General features: G+C 36.9%; 1 protein-coding gene across 1 annotated transcript in view; it reads left to right on the top strand.

The window, feature by feature from the left end:
• LOC128657846 (pecanex-like protein 2) overlaps positions 1–12,615 on the top strand; it is a 629,457-nt gene that overhangs the window by 361,390 nt on the left and 255,452 nt on the right. The window contains 1 exon segment of the mRNA XM_053712268.1: positions 8,181–8,358. Within this exon segment, the coding sequence (XP_053568243.1) occupies positions 8,181–8,358 (178 nt within the window).

Here is a 12,615-nt window from a genome sequence, read left to right as displayed (position 1 = left end):
ACTACACCGCCGCCACTGTAATAAATTTATTAACCCCTAAACCTAAGTCTAACACTAACCCTAACACCCCCTAACTTAAATATTAATTAAATACATCTAAATAAAATTTCTATTATGAACTAAATGAATCCTATTTAAAACTAAATACTTACCTATAAAATAAACCCTAATATACCTACAATATAAATAATAATTATATTGTAGCTATCTTAGGATTTATTTTTATTTTTTAGGTAACTTTCAATTTATTTTAACTAGGTACAATAGCTATTAAATAGTTATTAACTATTTAATAGCTTACCTAGCTAAAATAAAGAGAAATTTACCTGTAAAATAAATCCTAACCTAAGTTACAATTACACCTAACACTACACTATACTTTAATAAATTTTTCCTATTTAAAACTAAATACTTACCTGTAAAATAAACCCTAAGATAGCTACAATGTAATTCATAATTACATTGTAGCTATTTTAGGATTTATATTTATTTTACAGGTAACTTTGTATTTATTTTAGCTAGTTAGAATAGTTATTAAATAGTTATTAACTATTTAATAACTACCTAGCTAAAAGAAATACAAAATTACCTGTAAAATAAATCCTAACCTAAGTTACAATTAAACCTAACACTACACTATCATTAAATTAATTAAATACATTAACTACAAATAACTACAATTAAATACAATTACATTAACTAACTAAAGTACAAAAAATAAAAAAAAGCTAAGTTACAAAAAATAAAAAACATAAGTTGCAAACATTTAAAAAATATTACAACAATGTTAAGCTAATTACACCTAATCTAAGCCCCCTAATAAAATAACAAACCCCCCCAAAATAAAAAAATGCCCTACCCTATTCTAAATTACAAAAGTTCAAAGCTCTTTTACCTTACCAGCCCTTAAAAGGGCCTTTTGTGGGGGCATGCCCCAAAGAAAACTGCTCTTTTGCCTGTAAAAGAAAAATACAACCCCCCCAACATTAAAACCCACCACCCACATACCCCTAATCTAACCCAAACCCCCCTTAAAATAACCTATCACTAATCCCCTGAAGATCATCCTACCTTGAGTCGTCTTCACTCAGCCGAGCCACCGATGGAACCGAAGTGGACATCCGGAGTGCCAGAAGTGATCCTCCAAGGGGCGCTGAAGAAGTCTTCCATCCGATGAAGTGATCCTCCAAGCGGCGCTGAAGAAGTCTTCCATCCGGCCGATGTCATCTTCCAAGCGGCGCTGAAGATCATCTTCCATCCGGGCGATGTCATCTTCCAAGCGGGGTCTTCAATCTTCTTGCTTCAGCATCGATCTTCATTCCGCCGACGCGGAACATCCTTCTTTACCGACGGACTAGCGACGAATGAAGGCTCCTTTAAGGGACGTCATCCAAGATGGTGTCCCTTCAATTCCGATTGGCTGATAGGATTCTATCAGCCAATCGGAATTAAGGTAGAAAAAAATCCTATCAGCCAATCGGAATTGAAGGGACGCCATCTTGGATGAAGACGACTCAAGGTAAGATGATCTTCAGGGGATTAGTTATAGGTTATTTTAAGGGGGGTTTGGGTTAGATTAGGGGTATGTGGGTGGTGGGTTTTAATGTTGGGGGGGGGTTGTATTTTTCTTTTACAGGCAAAAGATCAGTTTTCTTTGGGGCATGCCCCCACAAAAGGCCCTTTTAAGGGCTGGTAAGGTAAAAGAGCTTTGAACTTTTGTAATTTAGAAAAGGGTAGGGCATTTTTTTATTTTGTGGGGGTTTGTTATTTTATTAGGGGGCTTAGATTAGGTGTAATTAGCTTAAAATTGTTGTAATATTTTTTAAATGTTTGTAACTTATGTTTTTTATTTTTTGTAACTTAGCTTTTTTTTATTTTTTGTACTTTAGTTAGTTAATGTAATTGTATTTAATTGTAGTTATTTGTAGTTAATGTATTTAATTAATTTAATGATAGTGTAGTGTTAGGTTGAATTGTAACTTAGGTTAGGATTTATTTTACAGGTAATTTTGTATTTCTTTTAGCTAGGTAGTTATTAAATAGTTAATAACTATTTAATAACTATTCTAACTAGCTAAAATAAATACAAAGTTACCTGTAAAATAAATATGAATCCTAAGATAGCTACAATGTAATTATGAATTACATTGTAGCTATCTTAGGGTTTATTTTACAGGTAAGTATTTAGTTTTAAATAGGAATAATTTATTTAAGTATAGTGTAGTGTTAGGTGTAATTGTAACTTAGGTTAGTTTTTATTTTACAGGTAAATTTGTCTTTATTTTAGCTAGGTAAGCTATTAAATAGTTAATAACTTTTTAATATCTATTGTACCTAGTTAAAATAAATTGAAAGTTGCCTGTAAAATAAAAATAAATCCTAAGATAGCTACAATATAATTATTATTTATATTGTAGGTATATTAGGGTTTATTTTAAAGGTAAGTATTTAGTTTGAAATAGGATTAACTTAGTTCATAATAGAAATATTATTTAGATTTATTTAATTAATATTTAAGTTAGGGGGGTGTTAGGGTTAGTGTTAGACTTAGGTTTATGGGTTAATAAATTTATTACAGTGGCGGCGGTGTAGTGGGGGGCAGGATAGGGGTTAATAAATTTATTATAGGTGGCGACGGTGTAGGGGGGCAGATTAGGGGTTAATAAATTTAAGATAGGTTGCGGCGGGGTCAGGGAGTGGCGTTTTAGGGGTTAAGACATTTATTATAGTTGTGGTGGGCTCCGGGAGCGCGGTTTAGGGGTTAATAGGGATAGAGTAGCTTGCGGTGGGCTCCGGGAGCGGCGGTTTAGGGGGTAATACATTTATTTAGTTGCGGCGGTGTAGGGGGGTACAGATTAGTGGTGTTTAGACTCTCGGGGTACATGTTAGGGTGTTAGGTGTAGACATTACCATAGGAATCAATGGGATGTCTGGCAGCAGCGAACTTGTACTTTCGCTATGGTCAGACTCCCATTGATTCCTATGGGATCCGCCGCCTCCAGGGTGGCGGTTTGAAAACCAGGTACGCTGGGCTGTAAAAGTGCCGAGCGTACCTGCTAGTTTTTTGATAACTAGCAAAAGTAGTCAGATTGTGCCGCACTTGTGTGCGGAACATCTGGAGTGACGTAAGAATCGATCTGTGTCGGACTGAGTCCGGCGGATCGAAGTTTACGTCACAAAATTCTACTTTTGACGGTCTTTAGCCTTTGATAACTAAGGCAAATCAGCCTCGCCACAAATACGCTGCGGAATTCCAGCGTATTTGAGGTTGATGGCTTGATAACTACCCCCCATAGAAGGTTATTCAGCATACAGAGTTAAAGCAAAATTTAAATATTAATTCATTTTCTATATACTAAAGAGTCAATTAAGGCCCAGATTAAAAGTGGAGTGACATTTAAAGCTCCCGCTCAAGCGGTAACTGTGCTAGAAGTAAGCTTTTTGCGCTAGTCCCCACTGACGAGGCCCAATGAAGGCTGAAACGATCATCTGGGGTTGCTGTGTTCCTTGTTCAGGGAGGAATTGCCTGGTATTTCGGTGCTGGACTGACCATAATAGGCGGGATCAGACTGATATACTACAGGAAAGTTCTACTCGGTGAAAAGCATTACTGGGCTAAAAGAAGCTGCACCCAGGTGGTAAATAGCCATAGAACAAGCTAACAATATTATTGAGCTGGTTGTTCGTACCTTTGAGTGTGCTTCTCTCTGTGGCCTGGATTACAAGTTGTGCAGTAAATCCGTTGCGAACATTCCGTGTGGAATGTGGCTGTAACGCAATCTCCATTGTGCCGCCTTTACAAGTTTCAAACAAACTTCCTTTTCATGTGCGTTATGCTGCGGTAACCCGCATACCGCACAAAAACCAAGTTCCAACTTAGTGTGTGCGTGCACGTATTCCTCCATAGAGATCAATAGAGAAAAAATATTGGAAAAAAACCTAACACCTGCGATTGCGAAATCACCATTGCATTTTCGCATTTCCAATGAAGTCTATGGAGAAAAGAAAGTTATCAAAAAACCTAACACCCTAACAAAACCCCCTAGTCTAATAATCGCTAAACCACTGTTCCCCGACATGGTCAACACTAAATAAAGCTATTAACCCCTAAACCAATGTCCCCCCACATGCCAACACTAAATAAAGCTATTAACCCCTAAATCGCCATCCCCCCACATCGCAACTAATAAATAAAGCTGTTAGCTCCTAAACCGCCACCCCCCACATCGCAACTACCGAAATTAAACTATTAACCCCTAAATCGCCATCCCTCCACATCGTCAACACTAAATAAAGTTAAATAAAGTTAAAATATACTAACTACCTTAAAATAAATAAAAACTTACCTGTGAAAAACAATTAAAACCTAAGCTTAAACTAAAAAAAGCCTAACATTTCTTGTTTTTAAAAATAAATAATACAAAAAATAAAAAGCTACATTACAAAAAAAAACTAACATTACTAAAAATAATAAAGCCTAACATTACAAAAAAAAAACTACCATTACAATAAAAAATAAACAATATAATTCCAAAAAAATAAAAAAGCTACATTACAAAAAAATAATATTATCCAAAATAATTATTATATTATTATAAAAAATATTCCTATTCTAATACACCCACAAATATAAACACCCCCCAAAAAAATAAATAAAAAACCCTAATCTAAAAATAAACTACCAATAGCCGTTAAAAGGGCCTTTTGCAGGGCATTGCCACAAAGATAACTAATCGTTTACCTAAAAAAAACATCAAATACCCACTAACATTAAAACCCCCCAACCCCCCAAAATAAAAAACCTAAGTAAATAAATCTAACCATTGCCCTGAAAAGGACATTTGTATGGGCATTGCCCTTAAAAGGGCATTCAGCTCTTTTTCAGCCCAAAAATAAATAAATTCCCTAATATTAAACCCCGCCCCCCCCAAAAAAAAACCCCTTACATTAATCCCCAAATTGGTATTTACCAATGAGGAAGGGTGGCAATCCATCTTCATCCCAGAGGCGAAACATCTTCATACATCGGCGGAGCATCTTCTCCAATCTTCATCCAGACCGGTGGCGACGTCAGTCCTCCTCTTCAGAGCATGGAGCTCCACTTCATTCGGTCTCCGGCTTTCATCCTATTGGCTGATTTGAGTTTGTCAGCCAGCAGGAATCCAAGGGTACCCCCATATTAAAGGGGTAAATTGCATTTAATCTTTAGTGTGCGGCTGAAGACCGCATGAAGAGGAGCTCCATGTCGATGCTCTGAAGTGGAGGACAGACGTCATCGCCACTAGAATAAAGATAGATTGGAGAAGATGCTACGCTGATGGATGAAGATGTTTCGCCGCCGGGATGAGGATGGAACGCCGCCCTTCATCATTGGTGAGTACTAATTTGGGGATTACTGTTTGTTTTTTTATTTTTTGGGGGGATGTTTTTTTTTTTTTACGATTAGGGAATTTATTTATTTTTTGGGCTCCAAAAGAGCTGAATGCCCATCCAAATGCTCTTTTCAAGGCAATGGTTAGATTAGTTTTTTTGTTTGTTTTTATTTTGGGGTGTTGGGGGGGTAATTGGTGTTTTTTTTAAGGTAAAAGAGCTGTTACCTTTGGGGCAATGCCCTGCAAAAGGTCCTTTAAAGGGCAATTGTTAATTTATGTTTAGATTAGGGAGTTTTATTTTTTTGGGGTGTTTTTGTTTTTTGGGGGTATTACACCCTGTTCCAAATTATTATGCCAATGATATCTTTCTCATTTACCTAAATAATTGATGTAAACAACATTCAGCATAATTCTCATGTTATCAACTATTAAGAGTACAATTCAAATTTTATTGAACAAACCTCCTAATGATAACAGTATTTTTTTTTCAAAATAAAAAACTTACAATGCACTGTTCCAAATTATTACGCACTGTAAGTTTCAAAACATTTTATAGGTTGTAAAGAACTGAAAATTGTCATTTGTTGTGTTTGCAGCATATTTACTGAAATCAAAAGCTATTTCAATCAAACTTTGAACAACATTTTAACTTTTTAAACATTTTAACAGGTCACGTTACATTTTAACATAGGACCCCTTATTTGATAGCAGCTTCACAAGTCTTGCATCCATTGAACTTGCAAGTTTTTGGACAGTTTCTGCTTGAATTTGTTTGCAAGATGTCAGAATAGCCTCCCAGAGCTGCTGTTTGGATGTAAACTGCCACCCTCATAGATATCTTGCTTGAGGATGCTCCAAAGGTTCTCAATTGAGGTCAGGGAAGGATGGAGGCCCCACCATGACTTTCTCTCCTTTTATCCCCATAGCAGCCATTGATGCAGATGTATTCTTTGCAGCATGAGATGGTGCATTGTCATGCATGAAGATGATTTTATTACGGAAAGTATAGTTCTTCCTTCTGTACCAGGGAAGGAAATGGTAAGTCAGGAACTCCACATACTTTGCAGAGGTCATGTTTACACCTTCCGGGACCCTAAAGGGGCCGACCTGCTCTCTTCCCATGATTCTGGCCCAAAACATGACTCCACCACCACCTTGCTGACGTTGCAGCCTTGTTGGAACAGGGTGGCCGTCCACCAACCATCCACTACTCCATCTATCTGGACCATCCAGGGTTGCACGGCACTCATCAGTGAACAGAACTGTTTGAAAATTAGTCTTCATGTATTTTTCTGCCCAATGCAGCCATTTCTGCTTGTGAGCATTGGTTAGTGGTGGCCGAATGGAAGGTTTATGCACAGTTGCAAGACTCTGGAGGACTCTACACCTTGATGTCCGTGGGACTCCAGAGGCACCAACAGCTTCAAATATCTGTTTTCTGCTATGTAATGGTATTTTAGCAGCTGTTCTCTTGATCCGATGCATGGATCTGGCAGAAATCTTCCTCAATGTGCCTTTATCTGCACGAACCCGTCTGTGCTCTGAATCAGCCACAAATCTCTTAATAGTGTGATGATCATGCTTAAGTTTTCGTGAAATATCTAATGTTTTCATGCCTCGTCCAAGGCATTGAACTATTTCACTCTTTTCGGCAGCAGAGAGATCCTTTTTCTTCCCCATATTGCTTGAAAATGGTGCTCTGCTTAATAATGTGGAACACCCTCCTTTAGTAGTTTTTCCTGTAATTGGGCTCACCTGGCAATCTAATTATCACAGGTGTCCGAGATTGTTTTCAGTGATCAAAAGAGCCACAATGCCATCCATGAGTTAAACTGAAAAAAAAAAAATTAAACCTTTGTGACACCGAAATAGAATTTGCATAATAATTTGGAACAGGGTGTAGAATAGGAATAATTTTTATTATTTTGGATTAAAAAATTTTTTGGGAGTGGTAGATTTTTTTATTTTTTGTAATTTTAGTGTTGAATTTTTTGTAATGGTAGTTTTTTTTGGTACTGTTAGGTTTTATGATTTTTAGTAATGTTAGGTTTCTTGTTTGGTAATGTAGCTTTTTTATTTTTTGTCTTATTTATTTTTTAAAACAAGTAATGTTTTTAAGGTTTTTAATTATTTTTAACATGTAAGTTTTTAATTATTTTAAGGTGTTAGTATATTTTAACTGTAATTTAGGTGTATTTTAATTTTGTTAATGTTAGGGGGGGGGTAATTTGGGTATTTGTGTTGTGGGGGGATAGCGGTTTAGGGGTTATTAGCCTTTGTTAGTTTTGATGATGTGAGAGGATGATGGTTTAGGGGTTAATAGTTTAATTTAGGTAGCTGTGATGCGGGGGTGGCGGTTTAGGGGTTAATAGGTTTATTAGTTGCAATGCTGGAGGTGGCAGTTTAGGGGTTAATGGTGTAGTTTATTGGTGTTAGTGTAATTTGTATTTGTTTTTTGTATTTGTATGTAATGTGTTTTATGAAACTTTTTTGTTTTACAAAACGCATAACTACAGGTCTTTGAATGTGGGATGGATCGTTGCGGTGACTTGTAATATCAAGTAGGTGACCATTCCGCATGCAAAGACCATATCGCACCATACCGCAAGACTTGTAATCCTGGCCTATGTGTTTACAAATTGTATAATTTATTGTACCTTTTAAACAACATTTAAAACCGTCAGATTTTTACTATTGATTCAGATATATTTGTGATACAGTATATTGGTCTGGTCTACCGATAGTCTTTATTATTGCTCAAAATTACTTATTTTTAATACATTGTGCTTGTTTCCTTTTTCTTTACAGATATGATACCCTTTTAATAACCATTGCTGGTATGAAACTGCTTCGCTCTGCTTTTTCTGACCCTCTCCATCAGTTTGTCACATTAGGATTCACTGTGGTCTTTTTTAAATTTGATTATGGCACAATCTCTGAGAGTTTCCTACTAGATTATTTCATCATGTCGATTCTATTTGACAAGGTATGTAGAATAAAATATAATCAATTAATTTGTCAGTGAGAACTAAAATTGTACTGCATGATTGTTCTGAAGGCCAACCTTGTTGTATGTTCATTAAATATAGTATATTGGATGGACTTGGCTCCAGTGATGTTAGTACACAGATTTCAAGATTTGTATATATTTTTTGATTGTCTTATTATTTCTTCCCTTTGTTTTGTACATTTATAAAAAAAAAATTCTCTCTTTACTGTCTGATAAAGTTGCAGATAATTTTGAAGTTTCTTGCTTTCTTCATTGGCTTTTATTCCTTTTTTACTGTTATCAATGTTTTTTTATATTTTCTTTCATCAGATGGCAAGAGTCCATGGGGCCGATTTATCATGTGTCTGGCAGTGAACTGCTTGTGCAATGCCGTTCCCTGCAGATTTGCAGCCAATCGGCCGCTAGCAGGGGGTGTCAATCAACCCGATTGTATGCGGTCGTGCGGATTGCTGTCCGCCATCTCAGAAGGCTCTCGCGGAAACAAATGTATTTGTCCCCATTCAGGCCATGATAATTGCCCTCTTGACCACTAGGAGGAGGCAAAGGTCACTCCAACATACAAGAGCTTTAAATCCCTCCCACTTCCCCTGAATCCTCAGTCTTTTCCCTTACCTCCTTGATGGAATGAGGTGAAGGTTTAAGTACTGATCTACTTGTTCTTCCAATCGGCACTCTAGCTACAAAAACAACATATTAGTTGTTAGAACACCGATTAGAGAACAGTTCAAAGCATTAGCTCACTATATTAAAAAGTAGATTATAGCGTTACTTCATTAGAATGTATGAATTAAAGTCCATCTAAAATATTGTATCCATTTTGGATTTGATTATACAGTACAAATCTTTACCATCACTTTAATTATGATAGATACTTATCATTGTGCTTGCACTGCCTGGGATGGGCTTTTCTATTATTATTATTATTATTATTATTATTATTATCTTAAGTTATTTGTAGAGCGCCAGCAAATTCCACAGAGCTATTTGCTGGTGCTGAGGTAAGCACAGTGGAAAAAGTACACATGATTCACATATTCTGGGCACATACCTTTTTACATTAAACATCTAATATTAGTAGTTTTTAGCACTTTTTAAATTTTAAATGAGGTTATTGACTCTTGATATTACCTTTGGGTTTCTTGGCTTTAATACTCAGTGGCAGGGCAGGTGTGCTAAGGGTTAATCTTGTTAGCACTCTTTTCCTTCATAAGATAGGGAGAGTCCACAGCTTCATTCCTTATTGTTGGGAAATACAACACCTGGCCACCAGAAGGAGGCAAAGACACCCCAGCCAAAGGCCCCACTTCCTCATTACCCGAGTCACCCTTTGCCTTTCGTCACGTTAGGAGGTGGCATAGAAGTGTCAGAAAATTCAGAGAGTCCTGAAAAAGGGTATCTGCCCTTCGAGATAGGACTGGAGTTTTAAGTAGTCATGTCAACCTCTCAGTAAGAGTATTGATGAAAGTTAGAGTCTGGAGATGCAGGGAAAGTTTTTCTGCAAAACCCTAAGCAATCAGTGTTGATGAGTTTCACTGCCTGCTTTCTCTCATTCAAGTCCATGTCAGGAGCGCTGCTATAAGACTGTCAAACTTGAGAGGCTGTGTTCTGTTCCACAGCATGGATCCTGGAGGTAAGATCGTTTCAATTTTTACACATAAAACACTATAACAGGGTCACAGTGTGGCTCCTTTATACCTTGATAGGATACAGAGTTAATATCCTCTGAAGGGGGATTATTGAAGATTTGGGGTTAATTAATCAGTGCATTATTTATTTGCAGTGAAGTGGTGAGATATTCTGATCATATCCCAGCTTTATCTCAAATTGGGGGCATACTTTTGTTTATCTCTTTGTTTGCTGGGTTATTTGTTATGTAGCCTTTGCTTTTTTACAGTTATAAAGTTAGCACTTAGTTGATAGTACTTAGCATTAACCTTCTCAAGCTTGTGTATGCTTAGTAAAGATTCTTAGGTGTGCCCCCTGCTTGGCTATTTACCTTATGTTAAGCACAGATGCATGCACGGTTTGAAAGGTGATTCTTCTTTGGCCTTTAGCGCATCAGGGTCTTCCCTTAGGAGTGGCTTCTCTAAGTTACCCATTGATAATAGGGGTGTTTATGACTCTGAGCATTCTTCCTCTGATGATGGACTTTCTGAATCTCATGACCCTGCTGCCGATGCAGAAAATGTGCCCTTAATTTTCAGGCTTCAATATGCCTTGTTACAGGATGTTTTAATTTCTTTAGAAGGAGTGGATTTCCCTGCTAAGTTAAGCAACCAGTTTAGCATTGATACATTTTAAGGCAGTCCACAAACAGCATTCTTTTCTGAATTAATTTCTAGGAATTCCTTTTGTTTTTGATTGCTTATGTTTGTATCTATGTTCCCTCTCCCTTCTGCTAGTATGGAGATTTGTGAAACTATTCCTAAGAAGGATGCAGCTATTTCTAGATAGTTCCTCTTCTAAGCATCCTTTGGATAGAACATTTGAGGTTTTTGATAGATGATCCTTTTAGCTGGCATGTCTTATGTTTTTGCCTGTTGTCAGTGTTGCCTCTTTAACTGCTGTATGGTGTGACAACCTTTCAGAACTTTTGTCTGGATAAAGTATTCTGGATGAACTTCAGGATCACATAAATCTTCTAAGTACAGCAAATAGCTTTATTTGTGATGCTCCTTTTTTTCCAGCCAATGTGGATAGTAATTTCCACAGATGCCAAACTGTTATGTTGGGGTTCAGTCCGGGGATCTTGGAGAGTGCAAAGAGTGTGATGTCCTCAGGAAGCGAGATTAACCATAAACGTTCTGGTGCAATCTTCATAGTGGGCCAACCTCAGACAGGAATCTTTTCTTTGATTCCAGTCAGATAATGTCACAGCAGTGGCTTACGTTAATGAGCTGAGGTGAACTTGCAGTTCTTTAGCAAAGAGGGAAGTGTCCCACATCAACAGTTGGGCAGAATGTTTTTAATGCAGAATTTTGCCATCCACATTCTGGGTGTTAACAATTGGGAGGCAGACTTTCTCAGTTGCCAGTCTCTTCATCAAGAAGAGTGGTCTTTCAATCATGAAGTTTTCAACCAGATTGTAAGACATTGGGTTCTGCCCGAGATAGATCTCATAGTTGCTCGCTGAATGAATGCACCAACAAAAATTGTCAGTATTCATTTGTTTTCCTTTATTTTTTTTAAGTGCTTAATACTCACCTTAATGTGCTCTCCATGCTCTGGATAGCACATTAGGGTAAGCATTGTAGCTACAGATGAACCTTTTAATGAAAACTAATGTAAATGTTTAAAGACAATTCAGTTTTTATTTAGTTTTGAACAAAACAAAAAACAAATAGTGAAGGGGAAACTAATTTTCCTGAATATTCGAACAAAATTTTGTCTGAAATTAAATTTTCTTAGCTGCACATGTCTACAAACTGCTGCATTATTTTGTCACGTCTCTGGACCTTTCAGTGAGCCTGATAAATGCCCTAGTAGTTCCTCTTTGTTCATTCAACCTGATTTATGTCTTTCCTCCATTTATGTTGCTATCTATAGTGATAGCCAGAACCAAGAACGAACAAACTTCATTAATTCTGATTGTTTCAGTGTGGCCTCACAGGATTCGTGGACATAGTTCAAAATGCCCTTATGTCTGCCTTGGAGGTTTCCTCTAAGAATGGATCTTCTTTCGCAAAGGTCATTTCTTGTATCAGGATCTCAAAACTTGGCTTGACATTTGAAGGATTAGTAATGTCTCAGAGAGGTTTTTCTGACAAGGTTATTGTCATCTAGCTAGGAAACCTGTCATTAAGCATTTTTATCATAAGGGTTGGAAAACATTTTTGCTTTGTGTGCTTGCAAAGGATAAACCTGGAATTATTTTAGGATTCCTAGAGTTTTTGAGTTCATGCGGTAGGGTTAAAATAACTGTCAGTTAATTATTTGCAGTGCCAGATTTCAGCTCTTCTTTCTTGTTCCATTTGATAAAAGCTAAAATTCCAGATTTACAGCCCTTTTTTTAGTTTCTTGTCAGAATTAAACCAGTTATTTGTTCAGTTTCTCCTGCCTTGGAATCTTATTCTGGTTTTAAGGGTTCTTCATGTCCCTCCTTTTGAACCCATGCCTAATTTAGACCTTAATCTCCTACATTGGAAGTGTCTTTTTTTTCTTCTGGCTACTTTTTTCTGCCAGAATCGTTTCAGATCTTTCAGCTCCGTTTTCCAAAGCTCCTTGTCTGACTTT

This window comes from Bombina bombina, chromosome 4, assembly GCF_027579735.1.
Source record: "Bombina bombina isolate aBomBom1 chromosome 4, aBomBom1.pri, whole genome shotgun sequence".
In the NCBI taxonomy this organism is placed as follows: domain Eukaryota; kingdom Metazoa; phylum Chordata; class Amphibia; order Anura; family Bombinatoridae; genus Bombina; species Bombina bombina.
This window is presented reverse-complemented; position numbering and strand designations above follow the sequence as displayed.